Raw genomic sequence first — 27,040 nt, 5'->3', positions numbered from 1 at the left:
ACAACGTACTTAAAATATGCCTCAGCTGTGTTCTCGCTAACTATTCATCCATTTCTACACCTGCTTACTCCTAACCAGGGTCACGGGGGTCCGCTGGAGCCTCCCCGACTCATTACAGGCGAAAGGCGGGTGTACACCCTGGATAAGACGCCAGTCCAACGCAGTCTAAAGTTCAATCTAAAGTTCAACTGTTGCACAGTTGCCATCATGGTTGTGAACTGTTCGTCTGTCCCTGGCTTCCTACAACCCGGTCCTCTCTGGTTTCTTCAACACATGATGAACCAGGTGAACCAGCTAGCTTCCTTTAGCCAGGCAGAGGTGTTGATGTTGGAGCATGGCGACACACGTTCCAGACTGGACCTCAAAGTTCCAGTTCAGCTGGGAGTGCTGTGTCAGTTGGGGTTGGGGGGTGGGGGGTGGGCATTCAGCCTAATATAAGGCCCTGTCCCAATACACCCACTTTTCAGCCCTACCCCTAAATTTTGCGCGTTCCCGTGAGGGTAGTGGTGTCCCAATACCTCTTTTCACCTAGGGGGAGTGCACATATCTAGGGGTAGTGAGTATGAATCTGAAATCAGAAAAATTTCCCAGAATGCTTTTTGTCGTAATTTGCAGACTGAAGAAAAAAAAAAAAAACATGGCGGACATTTCTTATTTTTTAGTGAATAAAATCAATATTTTTATTTAGTTTCTGCATAAAAATGCGTTTTGATTACATTTATAGCGAGAAATATATATTTTACTTTCATAATATTCACTCAATGAATGTACATAATCACTCGCTTGCCCGTTGTTGCGAAGTCTTTTTCAAACCTCGCCAGAATAAAGGCTGATTTATGGTTCTGCGTTACACCAACGCAGAGCCTACGGCGTAGGTTACGCGGCGACGCGCCCCGTACGCCGTACCCTACGCCGTAGGCTCTGCGTCGAGTTAACGCGGAACCATAAATCAGCTCCCGGGCCGGCAGGCAGTTTGATCCCGAAATTTTCGGGCAAATTTCTTAACAGGCGTAGCTACAACTGTTAGATTTCATCTATTAAACCAACATTTATTTTCCTGAATTATTTATTTCAGCCGGCGGTAATTCTCCACAGAGCTGCAGGTTTTTCCCTGGGATGACGGCGCAGGTTGACCCGGCCGTGAGCTGCTGCTGCGCCCCGGGCCGGTGGCTCTTCTCCTAAAACATCGGATCAAATTTCTTAACAGGCGTTATTTGGATAAACTGAGCCCAGGTTGGGGATCTTAACGGTTACTTTTACGCATGAAAAAATATTAAAACTTAATAAAGTGGCATATTAACAGCACTACAGCTGAAATTAAAACAGCTTTTGGCTCTCGGCTTCCTGATATGGTGTGGTCGCTTACGTACCCAAACATAAATCACGCAGTGACGTAGCAAGCAAAATTTAGGGGTGGTGCTGAAAAGTAGGGGAAGTGGATGTATTGGGACAGGGCCCAGGGAAGATTACAAGTGCCCTAAAATCTGTGGCTTCTTTTTTAGGGGTAGTGGTAGTGAGGGAGGGCTAGTGGTAGAAAGTAGGGGGTGTATTGGGATTGGCCCTAAGTCAACAAAACGTCATACGGGTTTTGAAACCGTAATTTTAAGGTAAAATGTTTCTCTTAGATGCTTTTGCATAATTTTACCATTTTCTTTTGTGTAGTCATTTTGCATTTGTTTATGGTTGTTTGAACAACTTTGTTGACCGTCTCTTCTCACAGGCCTCCTGATCCTTTGAACTACTAACCCTGATAAGCTTATTTGCTCATCAATCCATGAGCGAGTCAGCAAATGGTTGCTCCTTTAGGCTTTTAGTTGATTAATATTGTATCTATTAACAAATCGACAGTCTTGACTTCAATCAATAAAAGAACAAACAAACAAAAAAGAAGAACAGGAATAAAAAGTCAAAGGATGAAGACAAATCCCAGACAAAACACCAAACATTCATGCAAATAACAAGGAGGAACTAACACAGAAACCAGCCAGAACGTGCAGAAAGAACTCTTCACCCAAAGCCCTCAGGAGTGAAGATATTATCCCTGCATCCTCCATGCAAGCCCAGTCAAGAATGCATTGTTGTGCTGCAACCAACTTTGCTAATCTCTGCGTTTGTATCCAGAGACGCTCGACTCACTGCAGCACAAAAACACACTCTGGAAAACCAATCAGCTGTTTTCTTTGAATTGATCTGGAGAACGTTTAAAAAGAAAAAGAAGTAGGAACTGTGCTTGAATACCTCGTTCACAGCAGTCACTCAACACGACTTACATTGGCTTGCAGGTCAGAATGCAAACCTTGTACGAACGTAGAGTGTGTCGAGGAATCACCTGCAGAGAAACACAAACAAAGATATGGAGGCGTGAGGATTTAACGACACGCTCCAGCTGCTAAAACTGCAACTAAGCTGCTTCCTTTGAGCGGCCACAATAAACGACAGGTATACTCTATCACCAAAGAAAACGTGTGATGCAGAAACATACAGCCGCTTCTTCTGCTGTTCGGGTCAACTTTGGAATCAGCAGCTTGCACACTTCACTTTTATACACCCGTTTTGGAACTAGCTATCATTCACATACAGTCATGCGCCAAAAACCTTTCATAAACACTGTTTCTTTACAAATCACAACTCAGTTAATGAAGCAGGAAGAAGTCCATTCATAATTCAGCAGCTTGTAGAGCCACTTTTACCAGTGATAACCTGAATTAAATGATTTTAACATGGGTATCAGTCTCTGACATGATTCTGGTGGAATCTGGGTCCATTTTCATCCACAAGGTTGCCTCTTTTTTTTAAGTTTGTAGGTATTTATTTATGTAAAGCTCTCTTATGGCGCTTTTATACTAGTACCTACTCAGCGCGACTCGACTCATCACGCCTCGTCTCGCCTCCACTCGCCTTGTCCTCGTTTGTTTCTAGACAACCAGATGAGAAGTGGGCGGGTTGGAGCGAAGCTGCTGTGACGTATTTGATTGTGTGATCTAAAAACGGAGAAGAGACTAAAGATGTAAAACCTGGAGGAGATTATATATGTGCTGCTTGGTCTGTGACTTGTGTTCGATATCAAGTTAAAAAATGAGAGTGAGAGAAGCTTCAAGCGGCAACGCTTTTTAATTTTTTGTTAGTTTGTCTCGCCGCTGCTGAAAAGTCAGCTGGAGCCGCGATCAGCTATGAAGTGACCGAGCGCCTGGTGGATCTGGTCGTTCCTTATCGCCCGTCTACATCCCTTTTTAATTCTCTCCTCAGCCACCAGGTTTATGAACATCTGCACCTCAGAGTTGAACCACCAAACAGACGTTTGTGCTGCCATTGCCTGTTGAATAAAGTGAGGAAGTCACGAGCCACTCTTTCGCTGACTCCCGCTTCCTGATTCAAACGTCTGACGGCCCCGCCCCCCGACCAATCGGTGACGTGTAGTGTCATGACGTCAAATGCAGCCGACTCAGCACGCTTAGAACATCGGCAGAATAGATACAGAAAAAGTATCTACCCGGCACGCCTCCACCCACCTCGACCCCTAGTGTAAAAGCGCAAAACAGGGCCTTTACGAGTCGAGTTGCGCTGAGTAGGTACTAGTGTAAAAACGCCATTAAGGTCCAGCCGCAGCATTCCACCCAGTTTGTAGTCTGGACTATCATTAAGACATTACAACACTTTGATTCTTTTGTTTTCCACATTTGCTGCTGCGTTTGTCCACCACGTAAATACTCTGATGTACGGCGTAGTTTGTATTCAGGTATTGCGGCTGCAGAAAAGCCCCATATCCTCATCTCTCCACCACCGTGCTTGACAGTAGATATGAGGTGTTTCTGCTAAAAATGCTGCATTGTTCCAGAAGTCTGCTGGTTTTGTAGTAAAGATGCACCAGCCAGATATCAGGTCCCGTATAGTCCACATAGCTGGAGCAGGTATGATAGTCTGGGACAGACTTGAGGTGTCAAAAAATCAAAATCCGACAGCACTCACTGTAAGTACAAAACGTTTAATGCATGATTAAATCACTGCACAGCAGCAGAGAATCGGACGCGTTTCAGCTTACAGCCGTCCTCAGCGATGAATGATTAAGTGGGTGTCTCCCATTTAACAGAAGCCAGCTGACTCTGATCGACTCTAAACCAATCAGAATGAAAACCATACATCAATCATGGAATAAGAAGTGCAATGAAAATATTCAAATACAATAGAGAAAATAGAAAATATGAGTACATCATAGAAAAATAATAAATAGATGCGTCGGGAATAGATATGTGACAGACTTGAGGTGTTCTGATACCGATACCTCTACCGGAAATACGTTTTGGTTCTGCAGAAAAAAATCCAAAATGTCTGCAGTGGAGTAGGAAGGCTGGTGAATGAAAAATGTGTTGATATAAAGTGACTGACCTATCAGAAAGACCCGCCCCTTTAACACAGATGAGTCCAGGGCCAGGCCAGGGATCACTACTCAGACATGTAACTTTCAGAAAACACTGGAAGGTCCTGAACTCTTATCTGTTTTATGGTGTTTGTGCCAAAAAACAACTGCACAATTATATACCTGGGGTAGTTCTAATTAGGCCTGTTTGAAAAAATCGATTTCCCAATTCTAAATCGATTCTCATATTAATTCCTAAAAATCGGTTCATATGTCTAAAGATCGATTTTTTTTTCTTTTTTCTTTTTTTTTTCCCTTTTATTTATTTATGTTTTTTTTTTTTCATCATTACATTACAACTTTTGGTTATTTTTTTTGTTTATCCCCAAAAAATGAATGTTTGAATGAATGTTTTGGAGACGAGAATAACTGGTGCCATGTTTTTGCCTTTAAATATATTTAAAGGTATGAAAACATTAAAGTGTTATAAAGGTTATAATTGCATAAATTGTCTATATTTCATTACTTTATATACTGTCTTGGGGTTACATTTGCAAAAAATGCTAAAAACCAAATGCTCAAAAATTAAAAACCAAAATAGACCGAAAATAGAACAAATAAAAACGGAATGTGGGAAAAAGTAAAACCGATTGCATCCATCTCTGTTTGCTGCCCTGGATCTGTTTGGTAATTCTGACCCACAATGTTTCTGAAAACAGTTCTATCAGTATTCTGGGAGCTGATTGGTCCTTACAGCATCATTAGCTGCCAATACTTTCGGTTTAATCTCAATATAATACTAGTAGTAATATTTTGCATAACTACAGTCATATAATTCATGCAACAGCTCAAAAAACAGTTTTAATAACACTAACCCAAATCAATATCGGAATCGAATCGGATCGAATCAAATCTTGATAATCGATTCTGAATCTTAAGAATCGGAATCAAATCGATTCTTGACATTTGAATCGATCCCCAGCCCTAGTTCAAATACCGACTCCAGGTATCCTGACAAGATGAGCAATGGAGATTATTTTATTCTGTTTCCCAATTGAGGGGTGGGGCTTGCTGACAGGATAACTGAGCTGTCATGAACATTTAAGATAAACTGAGACCTAGAGGCTCTGAGTTGTTGGTTTATTTCTAGCTGAATGATGATTTATATAATTTTATTAATCAATTTCCCTTTGGGGATTAATAAAGTACTTTGAATTGAATGTACAAAACAATTGACAATTAGATGCTTTCAAATACAGAGTTTACCATTAAATATTGCTGAACTTACAGGAGCCTTTGGGATATTCTGTTCACTTCTTTTGAAATCAGATACCCGTGTATTAATATTTACAGGTGGGTGCGAGTGTACATCATCTCTCTCTCTCTCTCTTTCATTAAAAGGTAAAGACAAGAACAAATTTGGCAAATGTTTCATGGGCTCTTCCCACAAATGTTGTAAAGGTTTTCCGACAGTATAAGATTTATTACCAAGAAGCATCGTTATAACAACGAAATAATTCACCAAACTAAATTTTCCTTACTTTTTGTACTAAGTTTATATTAAAGGAGGTAAAAACTCCACACTTGATATACCTGGTATCAGGGGCGAAAATCCCGGGGGGGACAGGGGGGACAAGTCCCCCCCATTAGTAAAGCTGTCCCCCCCTAGAATAATTTGAGACAGAATTAATAATTTTGGAACAATGCAGTAGTATTTAGTAGTGATGCACCAAAATGAAAATTTGTGGCCGAAACCGAAATCGAAAATAATAATAAAGAGTAAAATCTCATTACACTTAAAACAAGACTCATCACTGGAAAAAAACAACAATTTTCACCTGTTTCAAGTAAATTTTCACTTGAAATAAGTAGAAAAATCTGCCAGTGGGACAAGATTTATCTTCTTATTACAAGCAAAAGAATCTTGTTCCACTGGCAGATTTTTCTACTTATTTCAAGTGAAAATCTACTTGAAACAGGTGGAAATTGATGTTTTTTCCAGTGATGAGTCTTGTTTTAAGTGTAATGAGATTTTTTTTAACTAAAAATGAGACATTTTAACTAGAAATAAGACAAATATTCTTGTTAAGATTTGGGGTTTTTGCAGTGTATTATGTCAGATGTGCTGTATTATTGCCACCTTCCACCTAATACCATTGTTTTGTATTGCTCTAAGAAAGGTCTTCTGCCTGTTTGCGAGATAGAGATGAAAATGTCAAAATGCTGTATTAAAGGAAGGCTAAAACTTTTATTCCTTGTCCCCCCCTGGATTTATTCTCTAAAATTTTACTGTTTATTGTCCCCCCCAACTATGAAACGGGATTTTCGCCCCTGCCTGGTATTCCTATCCATGAACGCATCACGGGGGCTGTAAACATGCATTAGTAGCCCATTATAGGACACTTCTACGTGGATTTTACCTCCAGCTTGAGTCCAGCACACGCCACAGCCGGTAGCCTATTAGGAAGTTATTGGTGCTTTATTAACGACGAAAAACTGAAAAGATAAACGAACAATTGTGCTCCAAGTAAAAAAAAACAACAAAAACGGTGGTCAGTGAAGGAGGCCTGACCAACCTGAGGAGGCTGTCTGGGAAAATGGGTCACCGTCATCTTCACTTTGACTTCTTGTGAAAATGTCGGGTCTGACCTCTTGTGGGATTAATTGTGCATGTTTATGACTCAATGCAGTTAGTTTCGCACAGCTTTATCCGGAGAAAACCGGAGACGGCGGAGTTAATTTCCTCTATGGTCCGCGAACCGACGCGGCGTCACGTCACCGGCTGGAAAACTTTTTAAATTCCCACAAACACGAACAAGTCCGCGCTGAAGAGCGGGCTGGGTGGGCGGCAGAGCCCCGTGGGTCCACCGGCGGGGCGCTTACCTTGTCCGCGTCTCTTTCTCCGCTCCTTCCTCTCTCTCCCATTTCAGAAACGTGAAACCGCAGGTTTCCCGTGGACCGGACCACGTGACCTGCCCATCCCTGTGACGTCACCGCCCAGCGGTGTCGTTTACCTGTGGCCGCAGCAGCTCACCTGAGAGCCGGACCATTCCCCTGCGAGTCACATTTCCGCAGGTGTTTATTTTCTTTTTTGTTTTTTGTTTTTGTGAAGATGTGAAACGAACAAAACATACAAAAAAGGCTAAGAAAACAAACCTTAAAAACTCATATTACACAGTATCAGAGGTGTCAAAAGTATTCACATTCATTACTCAGGTAGAAGAGTACTAGAGTTTAAAAATACTCCTGCAGAAGTTGAAGTATCAACTCAAGGTTTTTACTCAAGTAAAAGTATAAAAGTGCTGGTTTCAAAACTACTTAAAGTATAAAAGTAAAAGTAATGTAAGGGGGAAAAAAGCCATTAAGGACAAAAGCCATTGAAAATGAATGCATCTTAGTATAATGTAAATATATTATAGAACCATATATGTGTACTATTGAGCATTAACATGTGTTTCAGAGAGCAGAAGATATGATGACTAGTTGCCTATAAGTATTGTAATGGTGCAAAAATTCAAACTTCAGAGGCATGTTATCATTTATCCTAACCTTTATTGGAATGTACATCCAAGTTTAGTTGCAGGAATCTGAGGGCAACGGATGTAAGAACAAAACTGGACAAGAACATCTGAAACAACCACAACCAAATTCACTCTATCCGGATGGCGCAATTTAACTGGATAGTTTTTTTTTTAAAGGCCGAAATGAAATAGAGTAACGAGGCTGTTTTTAAAATGTAAGGAGTAAAAAGTACAGATAATTGTGTGAAAATGTAAGGAGTAAAAGTAAAAAGTCGTCTGAAAAATAATTACTCCAGTGAAGTATAGATAACCAAAATTTCTACTTAAGTAAGGTAACGAAGTATTTGTACTTTGCTACTTGACACCTCTGCACAGTATGTTTTTATTCTTGTGAAAGATCCTCGTGTTCGTTTGTCTGGTGCACCATAAGAAAACCTGTGCACAGAATCAAATGTTAATACAAGCTTATATTATATCATGCGCAATGTTTTCTGGCCGGAGGTAGTTTTCTCAAACCACAGAGCTAGGAGAGAAATGCACACTGTGGTCATCGATCCAGCCCTATTTATAATGAAAAGGGAGTTGAGTACGTTATAGGTGCGGATGTTGAACCTTATCTGTGGAGACATCTGTGGGGAAAGAAACTTAAACATGTCACACTTTCAGCCATATATATCTTGCTGATTGTTTCTTACTTAAGATGTTAAGCAAATACCTAAGATCACAAAAACTTTGAGAAAAACAGGATGGAACCTATCAATTTTAAAACATGTTTCTCTTCTTTGTCTTCACAAGAACTCAGCTCAATAATCTAGTTATACAAACCAGGATGTGTTCCTGCGTTGAGAGTAACCACCAGTGCAGAATCTTATAGAAAAACCCTTCAAGCCTTTAAACAATTTCATAAAATCCTAACACTTGTTTATATATTTTGGTCTAATGCAATATTAGCATTAACTTCATGTTTATTTGTTGTTATCTTTTTTTTTTTTCATTCTTTTGTATTTGAATTCTTATTTTGGAAATGACCGAAATAAACAAACAACTTTAGTGCCCATTGTTAGATGAATCCACAAACGTTGGTGTGAATCAGAAGCTGCTGAGGAGCGGAGAGCTGTAACTGACAGTTAAGAGGTTTCCAGGGTGACGGATTCTTAAGTTTCAGTCCAGGCGCTCTGACTGCCGGTCAACGGTTTCCATGGTGACCTGGTGTACAACCGCTGACTGTTAATCACTGGACAAATGTCGTGTCCATGTCACCCGGAGGTGTTTTTTTGTTTACATTTTATTACCCAAAGAGTGATTTTGAAGCCTTGTTGTCACGGGGGACCGACTGCAGATCCTTGTAATCTGATTTGGTGAATAATGACCCAAAATGTATCAGACGAGAAGAAAAAGTAGGACAGAGTCTGACGGTGGTGAAATGCTCACATTTAATGTGGAAATAGGTTTTTACACATTAACACACAGCTGATCCTCGTGTGAATGGTGCACATGTCCATTAACAGACCAGTAAACATCTGAGTGGACAGGTTATGAGGAACTGAGGCCCGCGTTCATAATCCTGCATCTGCAGCCTATGAGCATCTCAGGGTAGCAGATGTGTCATCAAGCATCGGAGTCTGAGATCTGAACTAACAAACAGCTTGTTGAAGTTAAAGATCTCGCTGCTTCACTCATCCATCACATCTAACAAGCTCACCTGGTCCACATGAATGTCTCCACACACAAAATGACATGGTGGACGTCTCAGCTGAAGCTACAACATTTAAAAACACATCTCTGATCACTTTATAGACTCGTTGGACAATTCAGGTTGGTTTCAGCCGCTGCAACACACACACACATGCACACACGCACACACACACACACATGGGATGATATACAGCAACTTCCTTAACACAACAAACAGATACAGCATCGATATACATGATTATATTGCATAACGCTAGTTTCTTGGTTGTCAAGTATCACCACAGTTGCGACTCTACCGACGGTAAGAGGGATGGCTTGTCGGGTTTCATCATCATCATCATCATCTTCGTCTTCATATGTAACACGAGCGGTTTGGAAGATAAGGAATGTTTCTGCAGGCGGGTTTTACAGCGTGATTCACTGGATACAGACACAAACACTGCGAATATTCAGAGAGATTGACGAAGCTGAAGACAGAAAACAGAAAAAAAAGAAACGAACTGAGAAAAAAAAAGATACAAGGAAGAAAGAAGAAAACAGCCTTTGGGCGTTTATTTCCACTGTTCAACCTGAAGATTCCTTTAAAAGCAGGCTTTGATTAAACCCACTCTATGTAGAAATACCACGTCTGACCACATGGGTCGGAACAACGCTCAGGTATCTCCTCTACAGTCGCTGTGTTTGTTGATGTCAGCAGTCGACTTGCCATCGCCCCTAGTGCATGTGTTGCTTAGCAACCACAATGATGCACTGGGGTATGTGTTGCCATGTTAGTAGGAACTGATCCCGCCCAGCCTTAGTTGAGTAGATGGAACGAGTGGACCTGGAAGCTCTCTGGGACACAGGCCAGAAGTTCAGCTTGACCGGCTTAGCTTCTGCCGACCTTTGAGGTCGTCTAATGTAACTGAAACGGGTTCTGCTGCAGCTGATACCAGGACCGGCGGAGCTCCGCCACGGCCAACAGCTGCTGAGGCAGGAGACCAGCACAGCCGGTCAGCCCTCAACCTGGAGGCCGAACCAACCGAGCAATGGGTATCTACTGGCCCAGTTGGTCAGCCTAGGAGCAGTACTCGAGTTGAGGGGGGATCCATCCCTTATGTCATTCCGTCAATGAATGTGGTATTACTGCTATTTCAACATTTAGAGTCATCACCAGAAAAATAACTTATTTGACAATTTTCATCTGTTTCAAGTAAACTTTTACTTGAAATAAGTAGAAAAATCTGCCAGTGGGACAAGATTTATCTTCTTATTACAAGCAAAAAAATCTTGTTCCACTGGCAGATTTTTCTATTTATTTTAAGTGAAAATCTACTTGAAACAGGTGAAAATTGTAGTTTTTTCCAGTGATGAGTCTTGTTTTAAGTGTAATGAGATTTTTTTTTACTAAAATTAGACATTTTAACTAGAAATAAGACAAATATTCTTGTTAAGATCTTGAGTTTTTGCAGTGATCCATTTTACTTATCCTGTGAAGGACAGAGTCATATTGATAAGTTCAGAAAACTGTTTTTTATTTTTGTGTTTTGATGTATTTGATCTAAGCCCAGTGGATATTTAAAGCTTACAGAAGGCTGCATTTAACTGCTGCTATGTCATTCCTGCAGTATTTCTGCAGGTGTTTTGGTCAGTGCTATTATTTGTAATATATTATATTATTTGTAATCAGCACAAATTATCTGTCCCCATATGATAAAATCCACCATCCCCCCTGATTTTTTTTCACAACTCGAGTACTGCCTAGGAGGCTTCTGAAAGGGTCCAGGGCTATGTTGCTGGCCAGGCTGATGGAAGCGGTTAGCCACCTGGTTAGCCCTCGCTAGCAGCCTTTAAACTGGAACCCAGAACCGGGAACCAGTGGACCAAAACCGTTTTCTGAACCAGACTGTAAACATGTTTGTTTAATAATTTTTGTAAAGTTTGACATTTTAACATGCAGGTCAGTAGAGATGGTCTCACTGTTGGACACCGGTGGTCAGTAGAAGACCCGTGCTGGAAGTTAAATCAACTTCCTGGCTGTTTGCTGTGGACTTAATATCCCACTCAGGTCCAGTTTTTTCATGCGCCCCAACATCAACTCTCAGGACAAACTGAGATATTTTAATGAATTTCAAAGTTTCAGGTTGGTGAAACAGTGTAAACAACTATTTAACCTCCGGCTGACATGAAAACGTGACGATGAGCGTAAAAAAAAGAACAAAAAAGAAGAAAAAAAATCCCGTTAAACACGTTGTTGTAAATCTACACACCAAATCACAGAAAAGCTGCCCGCGACCAGGAAGTGATTCCACAGTAACTATATTAAACACTACGGCATAAACACATCTGACTCCATGCCTCTACATGTCTGATTAAACGTTGATTGATCCCAGCGCCGGCTCTTCAGATCACCTCTCCATCAGCGGAAGGTAAAGCCGATGAAATACTGCGATCTTTAAAGTGCATCGAAGTGTGTAACAGCGCGGCGGCTCGTGTTGGTGCGAGTTACAAACGACTGCATCCAGGGAAATACTTAAAGGGAGATTCAGGTACGCGTTCAGGTAAAAGTCATAAATCTCATCTTAAATAGAGAAATAATCTAAAACACACGATTACTTTATAAAATCTGAGGACGTAAAAGTGGAGAGTTTAAAACTAAAGTGCCCCATCGCTGCCTGGCCCCAAAAGAGCAGAACCAGCTGATCCCGTCTGTTTTAGAGTGCTTGGAAAGATTCGGCGGCGCTCCTGCATAGACGTCTGTGATGTAGGAGCGGCAGTGGTCCGGACGGGGAGCCTCAATAAGGGATCTGGTTCTGGTAGTACTGCAGCATGTCGTACGTTTTACTCCTGTGGAAGGACAACACAAACAATCAGACTGCTGTCAGACAGACGTTCACGTCGACTAGGGCTGGGCGATATATCGAGATTTTAATATATATCGATATATTTTCAAACGCGATATGGTACGAGACAATATCGTTTATTAATTTATTTTTTTATTTTTTATTTTTTTTATGATTTTGATATAGCTTATTTTGTGACAAATTGAATGGAATGTTTTATTTGAGATTTGCAACTGTCAACCTCAGTGGAAAAGTCTGCCTGTTACTGTCTACATTGTATTAATTGCACAGTGTATTTTAATTTAATTGTTATGCAGGAAAGGGATATTTGTTTTATTTTATTCAAGAAGCATTTTTATTCTATATATGCAGGCAGTTTATTTTATTCCATTTGTTTTATACATTTTGATATTGTGCAGACCTCTGTTAATAAAGGAACCTGTGTGACATTTGGCACGAGGCTTTGTATTAAAACTGACTGTTTTTTTAAGGGTTTGCCTCAGAAAAAAATGAAGCTAACAGAGATGCTATGCTATAATGCTTTGAGGGAAACCCTAATTACGTCACGGAAAAAATATCGATATATATCGAGTATCGCCATTCAGCTAGAAAATATCGAGATATGACTTTTGGTCCATATCGCCCAGCCCTAATGTAAACACAGCAACCCCACCAGGTTCAGGTCTCTAGACTAGTCTGCCCTGCAGAGGAGTTCACGGTCCGGTCAACGAGCAGGCCCGTTTCCTAAATTGCTTTTAAAACCATGTTCACACTGACAAGTGGCAAATCTGCAGCAGTACCCGACTGTAACCTACCCTGGTAAATCCTAGGGAAGTGGTAAGTGGGTACTTGGCATTGCTCACATGAGAGTCTCTTGTTTTTTTTTCCTCATTTTGGCTTAATTTTTGTGTTAAATAAATAAAAGCGCATTTTAAGAGTAAGAACATGGGACAGAAAAAAGGACATGGACTGCACCTGCTGCTGAGGAAACAGCTTTGGATGATTTTGATCATGAACGCTGCCGCTTCTTTCTCGCTCATCTGTGGATTAAAACGTCCCCTGAGACAAAACAACAACAATGTTAAACCACTTCAGTTTCACTCATTTTTATGACTTATCGTTTTTGCTCTCTGTTATGTTTTGCAGCAGGACATGAATAATAAACTGTCCGTTTCTGTGGCTGATGCACACATGTAGAAGCTGGTTTTGTTCTTACTTGAGGAGTTTTATGGTTTGTCCTCTGAAACACGGCAGTCCAGTGTCCAACATGAGGGTGACCAGAGACACCACTGCATCCATGTAGGGTCTGATTGAGACACAACAACAAAAATTAACCATCTACAACACCCTGCCACTCTTTTCTCTTTGCTGTCGCAGATCTTGACTGGGGTTTCTTACCGCACAGCCAGATATCCTCTGACACACATCTCCATGAACCATTTAAAAGGTGTGGCCTCCATTTTGCCCCCCATGATCATCACCATCTCATCCGTCAGCTTGATGTCGGGCTCCCAGCCTAGGTTACCGCCAGGCGAGCTCTCAAACATGAAGCCGAAATCTGGAGAGAAGCAAGTTGAGCCAAAGCCAGACAGCGTTAGTCGGCAGGAAACAGGCTCAGAAAATAAGCTGTGAGAGTCAGAATCAGGTCAGAACCACTGGAGTCCAGGTCCTCACCTATGTGGATGAGGTGACCTTTGCTGTCCAGCATGATGTTGCCGTTGTGTCTGTCTTTGATCTGCAGCAGGAACAGCAGGAGGCTGTAAGCGGCCATGCTGCGGATGAAGTTGTACCGCGCCTGCAGGAAGACATCAGGACGGCGGGTTATTCAAACAAACATGGCCGCTGGCTTGGATGAAGGGCTGTGCAAAACCGGTTTAAACTTGAACAGAGTTTATCACAGTGAGAAACTCTCCAAGTTCCACGTAGCTGTACCAAGCCCCTAAGGCCACCAGGGGGCTGGAAGTGATTCAAACCTTTATAAAATTTTTGGTCAAATTTAGGGAGTTTATAAAATCAAAATGTGGGGTTTTAACTTTTAGTCCATTAGGACAGAATTTTCTTTTAAAGTTTCAAGCTTCTAAAGTCAGAATCTCTTAAAAAAAGTTATTTATCCCCAGGGGCAAATTATTTGAATTTGAAGTTAATTTTCTAAATTGTGAGTTTATAAAGTCAGAAACTGGGCTTCCTTAAGACCAAGAGTTTTCTTCTCTGAGAAATTAAAAATATTTTATTTACAACCATGTCCAGGGAGGTTTATTTAAATGATCTAATTGATAAAGTTTTTATTCCTCTTATAAATGTAATTAGTTTATAAACTCAGAATTTCAGTGTTATGTCCTTAGTTTTAAACATTATTTATGAAGTCAGTTGTTTAATAATTTATACATTTTAAAATCAGACATGTGTATTTTGTTTTACAAAGAATTTGTTTGTTTTTTTTAAATTTGATTTTTGTTGGTATAACTTAATCTAAGTTTTTAAATTTGTTAATTCATAAACATTACAAAAAAAATGTAATTCCAGTTTTATGAAGTTTGTTTCTTTAACTGCAGTTTCTGTTTTTTTCTTTCCCGTTTATTTTTGTTCAGGTTATAAAGTCAGATTTTGAGTTTCTTTTCCTTCTTTCTTTTTTTCTGAAGTCAGAAAATCTGAATTTGTCCTCTGTGGGAGTTTAAACAGTCACAACGGTAAAGTCCTTGTCACCCTCTGGTTTTATGAAGCAGCGGGCCCAGACAGAACCTTCTACAGAACCCCAGAACCCCGTAAACCCCTCAGCAGGGGAATATCTGCACGATTATGTGTTCAGGAGCTGTAAACATCATTGTCTAACTTGTTCAAAAAAACGCTGAATTGTCTTGCTGGATAGAAAAATGAAAAGTGAAACTTCTAAGTGAGCCGTTACCGTGGCAACGAGATATTCAGGGGGAATAATGACACAGAAACAGATGTTTCAAACATTCATTCAACAGCTACACACCTTCTGGAAGGCCAGGGTGGATTCATCGCCGTACTGGTTACGGAAGTAATCGTACATCCCGAAGTCCGTCTGCCGGCCGAGCTGGTCTCTGGATTTGCAGTCGGGGATGCACTCGATCACGCCGCACTGAGGAAAAGAAGCTCATCCGTGAGTATCCAAGCAGCTCTGCCAGCACTAATCAGTCACGACGCGTTCACCAGAATAAACATGATGAAAGAAGCCTCTTCAATATTCTTATCAGATTGTCTTTCTAGGAACTTTATTCAAACACGTTCAGTGACATAATAAACCGGAACCGGTGGAACAAACTTCCTGTAGACCTGAGGTCTGCTCCAACTGTCAGCTCCTTTAAATCAGGGTTAAAAACATTACTGTTTACTGAAGTGTACTCTTAAATTAAACCTGCTGTACTCTACTCTACTGCCCTTATTTTTTTTTTTTTTTGACAGCTAGTGCTTTTTATTATTTTACTTCTTTTCTTATTCTTACCCATTTGTTATTATGTCTTGCCGCTTTTAATGTCAATGTAAAGCACTTTGAATTACCTTGTGTTGAATTGTGCTATATAAATAAATTTGCCTTGCCTTGCCTTGCCTTTAACCTTAAACACATTCCTCCTGCTGACCGAAGTGAAATACTGAAGCACCAGATGTACCGAATGAAGTGCTTGTGTTTTTTTTTCTCTCCCCCTTCAGGGACACAAATAAGGTGAGGTTAAAGCCTCACCCCTGGTGCAGTGGCCACCACTCTGTACGGGAACACAAACAGATCCAGCCCGACCAGTTGGAAGATGTTCTTAAAAAGGCCAATGATCTGCAGGGCGAGCATATCCTGGAGAAATCCCAGAAACACAGGATGGTTAGTCCGCTCCAGTAATCGGCATCTGAACCAACTTCAAGAGGTGAAAAGGGTGAAAGGCTACCTGTCTGCAGTCATCGCCCACTTTGAAGATGGCCGCCTGCCAGCACACCTTGCGTGGCCCGTCAGGATTGTCTTCTCCGTCCTCCAGAGAGTCTGAGGGACAGCGGAGCCCCTCCCTCTCCAGCTCACTCACCCCACAGCGCTTCACCTTAAACTTGGCAAGGTAGGGCGCCTTGGCAGCACTGTGAACACATACCTTTATAAAAACACACACCAAGGAGACACTGACCAGCAAAACCCCTCCGTGAACCAGACCCTCACCTCTGCATGGGGGTTCCAGACTTGTAGTCGATGTCCAGGACGATTGCCTCCGGATTACTGGGCAAGTAACATCCTGGAAAGTACCAAGCAAATGGCATCATTACTACCAAGTATTTAAGTACAAAAGGACAGAATCAGCTTAAACATGACCGTTAATATCACAAAGAGTTCCTGTTCTCAGAGTGGTCCCACCGTTACAGTCGGTGGACTTTTATCCTTAAACCAAGCGCCAACATTAAAATCTGGTTTGAGGCAAACGAGGAAGCAGGAAAAATATGGAGCCAAATCAAGGCCAAAAGTTTTGCTAATTTGAAAATAAAATTTGAACCTGAAAATTCTTTTTTACAGTTTCAATTTTATTTTTTTCAGTATCAGATCTTTTTTTCAGTTTCAAATCTTTTTTTCAGTTTCAAATCTTTTTTTTCAGTTTCACGTCTTTTTTTTCAAGTTTCACTTCTTTTTTTTCAGTTTCAAATTTTTTTTTCAGGTTCAGACTTTTGGCCCCGATCTGGCGTGGGGGGCGTGGCATCAACTGAGAGGGGCGTGGCATCATGAGTGACAGCAGAACAGAGAAGGCGGGGGACGTTCCTCAGTCAAGTTGCCTTCAGGAAACGTAGGTTGCAGAAGTTATCAGTAGAAGAAAAAATTTGAAACTGAAAAAAAAGACGTGAAACTTGAAAAAAAAGACGTGAAACTGAAAAAAAAAGATTTGAAACTGAAATAAAAAGATTTGAAACTGAAAAAAAGATCTGATACTGAAAAAAATAAAATTGAAACTGTAAAAAAGAATTTTCAGGTTCAAATTTTATTTTCAAATTAGCAAAACTTTTGGCCTTGATTTGGCTCCATAGAAAAACAGCAGTTCCTCTATTGACCACTAGCATCTGGATCCAAAAATTAGTCAATATCCATTGATCCTGGTGCTAAAATGTTTCCGGCAGAACTAAACATGTTTAGTCTGGAAGGAGCTTAGCGCTGGACTGACGTCTGAGCTGTGAGTGAAGGCCTGACGGGGCGTAATCATTTATATGTGAGGAGAATATGTTTTGTTGTGTGGCTACCAGGCCGCCGTGATTGATCGGTACCTGGCTGCACTCGGATGTCGGATAAAGCCTTGAGACACGCTCGTTTTCTTTCCTCGCCTTTTGGAACCGGCCTGGGAAACAAAAACACACCAGTTAGCCGCGGAACGAAGAACCTTCTGGGATGTGGCAGGGAGAGTGACACCAACGAGCCGACACACTCACTTGATGAGGGCGGAGACGTTGGTGATCTTGTTGAAGAAGTCAAACTCTCTCTGGTAGAAGTCTTTGGCGGGACCCGACAGCGACCCAGTGATTTCCTCCACCATCTGCTCCAGCAGCTCCCCGATGTCGGCTGCAGACACCAGAACCCACTCAGACTTCATACCATCTTTCAAATCTGCAGCGACCCCAACATCACTCACACATTCTGAAGACACTAAATATTGTAGTTTTCGATAAATACCCCTTAAAAATCATGCAATCTGGTTGTTCAGAACAAGAAAACCAATCATCAAACTGAGATTGTTTGGTCAAAGAAGCGTTTTCTTTTTGGCTCTTATTTTATTTTTTTTTATTTTATTAGTTTGCACTCAATAAAATTAACACTTGCAATCAAAATAGTAAAACAAATGTGACAGGAGAGGTCAAAAAGCCAACAGGCTTATGCAACGGACCTCCCATCAATTTAGGAAGTAAAACAGTAATTACAAAAAATCAAAAAACAAAAACAACAAGACGAAGACTATAAACAAAAACAAAGAAGGTTTGACTACATAGTTACAGATCATCAACACACAAAAAAAAACAAACAAAAAAAACAAAAAAAAAAAAACAAAGAAAACTTGACATTTTTTAAATGTGAATTAAATGAGATGATAAATTTCTTTTAAAAATCTCTAGAGAAGCAGAGCTTTTGATAATGTGAGATTTGGAGTTCCATATTTGTACACCGCGATATCTGAGGGAAAACTGGCCGTGTTTAGTTTTATAAAAAGGAAAATGAAAATGATTACCCTGTCTAGTATTATGTGAATGTATTTGAGAATTATAAGTGAAAAAATTACTAAACGATAGTGGTAAAGAAAAAGGCAAAAACATATGTTTGTATAAAAACACACATATCTGATGAATATTTATGTCATATACTGAAAGAAGCTCTGAAATGGGTTCACTCACGGTCCTTCTGGTGTCCTTCTTCATCCATGAAGATGTTGGTCTTCATGTTCCAGATAAACTGATGGGCGAGAAGCTGAGACTTCTGTGCCGCCCACAGGATGTACTCCCTGACGTAACCCATCTGAGCAGATCAGGAATCAGTTTACACCTCTGAACACTTTTAAACCTCAAGAACATCCTGAAGTGTTGCTCATGGTTACCTTATCGAAACGAAGTGCCTGAACAATCTGGGGTATGTAGAACAAGATGGCATCCTAGATAGAGAAGTAACACAAATAACAAAATTATAATTCATATCACGGAGACCAATTACCTTGTCGTGACCTCAGACGGTGGAGTACTTCTCCTGTTGGATCTCAGAGGATTGAACATGTCATTGATAATAAAGGAACCACATTAGTTTGATTTAAGTCACATTTATCTGATAGATTCCAGTTTGTTTGTGTGAACGAGAGTTGTTCCTCGTACACCGGATTTGGTCATGGTGTTCCACAGGGTTCTGTGCTTGGACATCAGCTTTTAACCCTGTACCTGCTTCCATTACGTTCTATTTCTAGGTGACACAAACATTCACTGCTATGCAGATGATGCTCAGTTATACTGAACCATGAGGACCCATGACGAGACCAGCAAAGGTGCCTGAAACAAGAAACTCTTAACACAACTCCTCTCCTAACCCCCACGATGCCCTGACGTATCTGACCTACATCTGACTGCACTCTTCTACAATCCCTTTACCTACACGTCTATCTTGCACATTGTTATTTTTTATGGCACCTGACATCCTTCTGTTTCCGTATTTATTGAACTGATTTAATGCCAGAGTTACTAACTTTACTGGAACCTGATTGTTGTTCCTCACTTTGGATAAAAGTGTTGGTTAAATGCGTAACTGTAACTTAACCGGACTGTATTGAATATGTTTTTTATGTAAAGCGCCCTGAGATCATTTTCATTGTGAATTAGTGCTAAACAAAAAAAAGAGTAACATAAATGAACTCCTTGAAAAGAAAAACATCTGGTGTAAATAATGGAATCACCACTTTGAACGTGTCATGGAGCTGATGTGTCTTTCCTGAACAATTGTTTGAACAATTTTAGCAGGCCCCTCCTTGAACTGCCACCTTATTGTGGTGGAGGGGTTTGAGTTGCCCGATTGATTCCAGGAGCTATGTTATCTGGGGCATTACATGCAATGTGGTCTGGGTAGCAGTCGTGGAGACTTTAAGCTTCGTTTTCGTGTAAACCAACGGCCAAAACGCATGAAAACGCCACCGTTTTTGCTCTGTGTAAACAGGGCCTTAGAGTCTAATAACCATCAGTCACTCTTGTTTCAGTTTTTTTTTTTAATTTCTTCCCATTTCATGTGTTTTTGCTCCAAATGTCAGACAAAGCTGACGGAGAGCAACCAACACCTTTTATCCATGGGGAAAGTGTTTAAAAACTGTCTCCATTTCGTCTTGTTGGGGTCAAACTTCCTTGTCAGCCAGTCATCTGCATATATACACACAGGTGTTTTTTCTAGAGACCCAAATCAATGGTGATTATACTATTCTTTCCTCCATCTATCTACAAAATAAATGTCTTTTTAGTTTTGTCTTACCTCCAGAGCCAGAATTTTTGCTGTTGAATAAAACAGTTTTATCCCTACAATAAACCTCAAAAGGCAGAAATCCACGTGGATGTGACCTACCGGAGGAAAGGAGCGCAGCACTTTAACTCCGTACTGCGCAGTGAGAGGATGAGGAGGGTACATGCTGCTGAAGTAGGACAGCCCAGTCGGGGGGTCGGCGGGGGCCCAGCACAAGATGTGGCTGAGCTCCGGAGAGTCGGCATCGATGGTGTGCCACGTCACCAGGAACTGGAGAGGCAGATGACGACAACATTAACATCTAATCAAAACCAGAGGAGGCTGAGCTCTGCAGGAGCGAGCGGCAGCAAACCTTGACGGCCTCAGGAACGTCACTGACGGCTCCGGGGTCCAGTCTCACCAGTCTGGTTACCTCGGCAACAATGGCGTCATTTTTAAACCTGAAAACCGAGAAGTGAAATACAAGAAAATCAGAGGGTCAAGTTCTTCTCCTAAAAGTCTGCTTTAAAGCTAAATTACAGTTGTGTGTAAAAGTTAGCACCTGTCTTTAATCAACTCAATCATATCTTTTAATTTAAAAAGGAAACAAATCTGATATTAGTGGATCTTATTAGATGGGAAATTAAACTTCAGATTTAAAAAAAAGCCCAAAATAAATAAATAAAAATCATGTGAGCTATATGATGATATTATCATGTTGCAGCAGCTTGTAGATCCACTTTCAGCAGCATGAAGCCTCAGTAGATGTTTCCTGTCTGACTTCATCAGTGTGCCATGGTTCTGGAGGAGTTCTGGTCTGTTCTTCTTTCCAATTTTCCATCAGTTCATTGGGGTTTTGGGACGTTCACTTCAACACAGCTCTCTTTTTAAACCAGGTTCAGGTCTCTAAGGCCATTGCTGATGTCTTTCCTTCTTGGTATTGTGTTTACATACACCTGAGTGCGCTAGACCTCTAGACCTCCAAATCATCTGTTTTTATAGAGGTATGGACACCTCCTTTCCCTCTTAAATCCTCTGGAAGCAACAGAGCATTTAGCATTGCTCACAGGATTTTTTTTCCCTTTTTAATTAGTTTTTGTTTAATAAATAAATACACCATGAAGTAAAGTTATATGTTCTTGTTTCTCTGAGGTTATTTATCTCCCAATACTATGATCAGATGTATTTTTCCTATATTTCTTATGCAAAAAGCACATATAAAATATATATAGAGAGGAGGTTTTAGCTTTTGTACAGCTATCATATATTCTGTGTACACAGACATCATCTATGATTGAAGAAAAACAAACTAAGATCCAGAAAAGGTTTCCACCTGGCCGGCAGCTGCATGGCCAGGTAAGGGGCGATACCCCAGGCCAGGTTAACGTTGTCCTTCCACTGTTTCTCAGTCAGGCTGATGTACTTGGACCTCCAGTTGGCGATGCTGGTCTCCACCGACTGCTCGGTGGCGATGGCCAACTCCTGAGTGGACAGGGGGTTGTACCACGTCGTCAGCCGTTCGATCTCACTGGCCTGGAAGGACGTGGCAGAAGTCAGAGCACGAACGAAGGCTGCCGATGAGTCGGACATCACAAAACGAGGAGAGAGCTGTTCGGAGTACTCACCAGTAACGCCAGCAGCAGAGTCCTGCGTTTCATGTAGTACTTGTGAAGCTGCGTTCCTCGGTTGCTCTTCTTGGACGTGCCTGGAAACAGAAAAAAGGTGCAGACGTCAAGTTTTAAGGTCTTTAGTTATGCAGATAAAAATCCAAATAGGAAGCTTTCGTTCCCTCTGGACTAGGGCTGTTCGATTTTGCCCAAAAATAAAATCTCTATTTTTTTTCTCTCAAAATCCGATTTTCGATTACGATTATTTTGTGAATTGACAAAAGGCAAAGAAATTATTTCAAATATGCTGTTTTTTTATTGAACATTTGCCCCATTGGGCTTTAAGTGCAAACTTTGCTCTTATTAAACCAAAAATGAATGAAAAAAGTGCAAAACTCTGTAAAATAAGTTGAAAAAAAGTTTTAAAAAATATAATAAAATATAAAGTTTTATCTCTGAAAAAAAAAAAATCAGCAAATCAGCACTTGCAAACATACAGTAAGTTATATTTCCAATTAAATAAAACAAGACATTTTCTAATTAAACTAAACTGGGTCTTTGCATGCTAAATAATAATGCAACCCATGAAGGAGGTAGAGGTGTGTAATGTCAGTCATTACATTTGCTATTCACATTTGCAAGTTTTTCGATTTTACGATTTTCACGTTTTAACATCGTTCTAATTACATAATCGCGATTACGATTTAAAATCGATTAATCGAACAGCCCTACTCTGGACTACCTGATTTCTTGGAGGTGGTGGACATGCCGCTGGACAGCGGGTAGGTGTTGATCCAACCCTGGCCGCTGTGCTGCGAGCGAGAACTGGAGTCCACGTTGCTCCTCAGGTCAGCGGCGTTCATCACCGCCAGGCTGTTCAACGCTGCGTCCTGATTGTCTGTTCAGACACACAGATTCAGTCGCAGAAAAGGCAAACTAGTTTCGTCTCAGAAGGTCTTTAAATGTACCCGGTATTTCCGGTTTCAATGGTCTTTATCAGGACTAGACGGTGAACAACATCAACATGATCGATGATGAGGGTTTATTCAAAGAGTGAGATGACTTGTGGGACGTTGCCACGGCTGCTGTGATGGTCATGCATTTGAAAGCAGGGGAATCCGGTGTGAATGGAGGTAGACGCAACCTCGAACCGCTGATATCTGCTCAGATCACCTGTTAATCTGATCCAGGATCTGCAGTGTGAGGACTCGTCTACCGGCAGCGCTTTCGATGCGTTATGAGAATGAAACCACGTCTTTTCTCCAGATCGTCGGGAATGAGGAGGAGAGGATTCTCTGTGGTGAAAGGAAACATTTCTTCCTCTGAGGGCAGACTGATTGATCGTGGAGGAGGGGCAGGTGGTCGGGCTGATGAACAGTCATGCATTGTGACGCAGGTGACAAATTTGTGCTTTTCCTCACAGCTGCATTAAAGGCAAACAGATTCATTCTGCAAAATACCCAAACTGAAGAGAACAAGACAAAAGAAAATGAAATTAACTGCCCAGTTGGGGGTTAAGCAGCGCTGTGAGGAGGAGCAGCCTCAAATTTGACACGCGTGACAGCATGCTCCACCACTTTAGGCTTACTTAAGATTGATATCGGAGTAGTGCTGGACACGATAAGCGATCCGAATATCCCAGCAGAGAGTGTGCTCGGGGCGGGAGTGGTACCAAGCTCACCGGGGGGGACCAGCTGGTAAGCCGCAAGGTACTTCTTGTCAGAGAGGATGCTGGCGTAGAAGCGAATCATGATGCTGATGTCCTCACGCAGGTGCTTGTCACCCTGCGTGGGAAACTTTGGAGATACGCTGAAAAGACGAGAAACATGGCGATAATCAGCAGGTGAGTTCATGAACGTGAACACATCTAAAATAATGTTTTGACTTCAGGTCGGCAGCATCAGTCACAGGGAAGAGAAGAACACAAAGAGAAACTTGTAAACAAGAGTCCTGCAGGAATTTGTTGTTTTTTTTAAAACTCTGTGCTATTCCCTTGAAAGTCACGTCACCAACACCAGCGAGTCTGCTCCCCTGGCGGCCACACCAGCCCACGCCACGACACCATCTGCACAGTGAACAGCACAAAAGCTGCCCCTTTCCAGCTCCAGACTCTTCTCTTCCATCCTTGATAGAAGTTTATCTTGGTTTCCTCCGTCCAAAAAATCTTATTCCAGAACGTGGGAGGATGTTTTTCCAATGTTTGTCCTTGTTCTTGGATATTACTTGTGGTTTGTAGCGTCTGACACGTACAAAACCCCCGGAAAAAGCTGACAACTGCAGCGTGACATCTAAATTAAGGCACGAGCACGTCTCGATCTGCTTTCAGGTACCTGAAGTAATCGTAGGCAGTGGAATAGATTTTCTCCCGGAGCACATTTCTCACGGTTGCATTGGTGACAACGTCAGAGTGGAGCAGAGCCAGACCCAGCGTCAGAAGCCTGAAGCACAAGAGAACATTTGTTATTGACACAATCCTGCACATTCAGGCTGGTTGTCATATTCTGCTGTCTTTAATGTTTAATTAGGCTTAAGAAGGCTCAAACAGAGTGTGATCTCTGGTCAGAAGCATTTATGAGAGTGTGTTTGTTCATCCATACATGCCCCCCCTTCCCAACCTTTGACCGTAAGACAGTTTGAATTGACTTTTGCAGACCGCACTAACCCTAAAACAGAATAAGCAGGTATAAATAACAGATGGAGCGCTCCATGTTTATGTTGTATCATGGTTCGTTTGATAACGGATGACTTGAACGAGGTAATTCACTCTTCTGTGGCACCAGTCTCTTGGAGTACCTCAAGGGTTCATTTTAGGCCCGTTGTTGTTTCTGTACATACTTCCCATCAAGTATATTCTTGAGAAACAAAATCTTTCCCGTCATTGTTTTACAGATGATATTTAAACACACTTGCCTTTTCAATCATCAGGTTCTGACTTGCCTGGGTGAACTGAAAAACTGGTTAGACCTAAACAATTCAGACGGGAATTGTGTTTGGTAATTCAGATCAGCTGCATAAATGCGCTCGTTCTCTTGGCCCTTTAGGGTCATCTTTGATACAAACCTGGATTTGATTTTTGACAGCACATTTGAACTTGATGAGCAGGTCAGTTCAGCTGTCAACACCAGCTTCTTTTGGCCAAAGGGAAGCCTACTTATCTTATATTGATTCTGAAAGGAGTCACAAATGGATTTTTATTTGTTGATGTGAATTATTTGTACTGTTTTAAACCTTGGTTGCTTTTAAACGTGCTCTATAAATACATTTGACGTTGACCTGCTCTTGGTATCGGGGTGCTTGTGAGAAACAGGTGAAAAAAACATAGATACTGGAATTTCAAAATAAGAATCATAAATGCCACCGTGTAAACCCGGCAAATGTTGTGCGTAGTACCTGAAACGAGGTCCGATCGCAGCTACGTGGCGGTTGAGGCTGCTCTTAGCCCCGCCAACATCCAGCGACAGTGAGCGCTGCATCAGACTACAGAAGATCTCCACCTGATCTGCGCTGGAGTACTTCGCTATCTCATACCTCTGGACGAGAAACTGGAGGAAAAATGGCCAAAACACGAAGCTTTGAGCAGAAAACACTGGTATGGACAGGTAACAACCCCAAACAGAAAAAAAATAAGTGTCCTCCGACCTCGATCCAGATGTGGTGAGGGGTAACATCTGGAGGGCAGGGGACAGGCTGACTCTCCTCTGATGCAGCGAGAGGATCAGCCTCCACCTGAGTATCTGAGAACAAGCCCATCTTCAGCTCCACTGTCATCTGCCACGCGCCCGCCATCTCTCGCATGAACTAGGCAGCAGAAGATACTCTCAGTGTGTGTGGAGGACAAACACGCTGGGAAAACCCACAGAGAAAAGATCAAACACGTCATTGTACCGGGACTTCCACTCCCGTGCGCGCCGCCAGCAGCCACTCCCAGCAGGCGATGGCCGTTTCCAGTCCGTGCTCCGTAAACATCTTGAGAGGAGACCAGCAGAGGTGGTGCAGCAGCTGAGGGTCGCAGTCTGGGTGGAAAAGATCACGAGGGAGAAGACAAATTCAGAGCGCGTCAGCTCAGGAGCCGAACATGTATGCGCTAGGGATGGGCGATATTTTACCGTTCATGATAAACCGTCAAAAAAATTCCCCACGATAAGAATTTGTCATCTCGCGGTAAAAACGATAAATTCCCCTTAATGACGTTTTTGTGTAAAGCTGATTTATGGTTCTGCGTTAAATCCACGCACAACGTGAAGGAAGGAAGGAAGGAAGGAAGGAAGGAAGGAAGGAAGGAAGGAAGGAAGGAAGGAAGGAAGGAAGGAAGGAAGGAAGGAAGGAAGGAAGGAAGGAAGGAAGGAAGGAAGGAAGGAAGGAAGGAAGGAAGGAAGGAAGGAAGGAAGGAAGGAAAGAAAGAAATGAGCCAGAAAGAAAGAAAGAAAGAAAGAAAGAAAGAAAGAAAGAAAAGAAAGAAATGAGCCAGAAAGAAAGAAAGAAAGAAAGAAAGAAAGAAAGAAAGAAAGAAATGAGCCAGAAAGAAAGAAAGAAAGAAAGAAAGAAAGAAAGAAAGAAAGAAAGAAAGAAAGAAATGAGCCAGAAAGAAAGAAAGAAAGAAAGAAAGAAATGAGCCAGAAAGAAAGAAAGAAAGAAAGAAATGAGCCTGAAAGAAAGAAAGAAAGAAATGAGCCTGAAAGAAAGAAAGAAAGAAATGAGCCTGAAAGAAAGAAAGAAAGAAATGAGCCTGAAAGAAAGAAAGAAAGAAATGAGCCTGAAAGAAAGAAAGAAAGAAATGAGCCTGAAAGAAAGAAATGAGCCTGAAAGAAAGAAATGAGCCTGAAAGAAAGAAATGAGCCTGAAAGAAAGAAATGAGCCTGAAAGAAAGAAATGAGCCTGAAAGAAAGAAATGAGCCTGAAAGAAAGAAATGAGCCTGAAAGAAAGAAAGAAAGAAAGAAAGAAAGAAAGAAATGAGCCTGAAAGAAAGAAAGAAAGAAAGAAAGAAAGAAAGAAAGAAAGAAAGAAAGAAAGAAAGAAAGAAAGAAAGAAAGAAAGAAAGAAAGAAAGAAAGAAAGAAAGAAAGAAAGAAAGAAAGAAAGAAAGAAAGAAAGAAAGAAAGAAAGAAAGAAAG

At 41.3% G+C, this 27,040-nt stretch overlaps 2 protein-coding genes across 3 annotated transcripts in view; both read right to left on the bottom strand.

Moving 5' to 3' along the window:
• The window catches only part of marveld2a (MARVEL domain containing 2a), a 40,338-nt gene extending 33,005 nt beyond the window's left edge, over positions 1-7,333 (bottom strand). The window contains exons 1-2 of the mRNA XM_061733171.1: positions 7,238-7,333; positions 2,239-2,329 (exon numbers count right to left, since the gene is read on the bottom strand). The gene's annotated coding sequence lies outside the window, so the exon portion shown is untranslated. The remainder of the gene's footprint in view (positions 1-2,238; positions 2,330-7,237) is intronic.
• A 3,556-nt stretch (positions 7,334-10,889) lies between these two features.
• The window catches only part of pi4kaa (phosphatidylinositol 4-kinase, catalytic, alpha a), a 37,581-nt gene continuing 21,430 nt past the window's right edge, over positions 10,890-27,040 (bottom strand). Inside the window, exons 32-54 of one of the 2 annotated variants that reach the window (XM_061733991.1) lie at positions 25,815-25,942; positions 25,569-25,727; positions 25,320-25,471; positions 24,260-24,367; positions 23,518-23,738; positions 22,672-22,827; positions 21,948-22,027; positions 21,656-21,855; positions 20,696-20,783; positions 20,446-20,613; positions 18,953-19,006; positions 18,753-18,873; positions 17,799-17,928; positions 17,637-17,707; positions 16,552-16,624; positions 16,292-16,472; positions 16,096-16,200; positions 15,370-15,495; positions 14,067-14,187; positions 13,791-13,950; positions 13,609-13,698; positions 13,368-13,451; positions 10,890-12,396 (exon numbers count right to left, since the gene is read on the bottom strand). In XM_061733991.1, coding sequence (XP_061589975.1) covers positions 12,345-12,396; positions 13,368-13,451; positions 13,609-13,698; positions 13,791-13,950; positions 14,067-14,187; positions 15,370-15,495; positions 16,096-16,200; positions 16,292-16,472; positions 16,552-16,624; positions 17,637-17,707; positions 17,799-17,928; positions 18,753-18,873; positions 18,953-19,006; positions 20,446-20,613; positions 20,696-20,783; positions 21,656-21,855; positions 21,948-22,027; positions 22,672-22,827; positions 23,518-23,738; positions 24,260-24,367; positions 25,320-25,471; positions 25,569-25,727; positions 25,815-25,942 — 2,828 coding nt within the window. In that variant the 3' untranslated portion in view covers positions 10,890-12,344. The remainder of the gene's footprint in view (positions 12,397-13,367; positions 13,452-13,608; positions 13,699-13,790; positions 13,951-14,066; positions 14,188-15,369; positions 15,496-16,095; positions 16,201-16,291; positions 16,473-16,551; positions 16,625-17,636; positions 17,708-17,798; positions 17,929-18,752; positions 18,874-18,952; positions 19,007-20,445; positions 20,614-20,695; positions 20,784-21,655; positions 21,856-21,947; positions 22,028-22,671; positions 22,828-23,517; positions 23,739-24,259; positions 24,368-25,319; positions 25,472-25,568; positions 25,728-25,814; positions 25,943-27,040) is intronic. The other variant, XM_061733992.1, reaches the window with a different exon arrangement.

Source organism: Cololabis saira, chromosome 11, assembly GCF_033807715.1.
Source record: "Cololabis saira isolate AMF1-May2022 chromosome 11, fColSai1.1, whole genome shotgun sequence".
NCBI lineage: Eukaryota > Metazoa > Chordata > Actinopteri > Beloniformes > Belonidae > Cololabis > Cololabis saira.
This window is presented reverse-complemented; position numbering and strand designations above follow the sequence as displayed.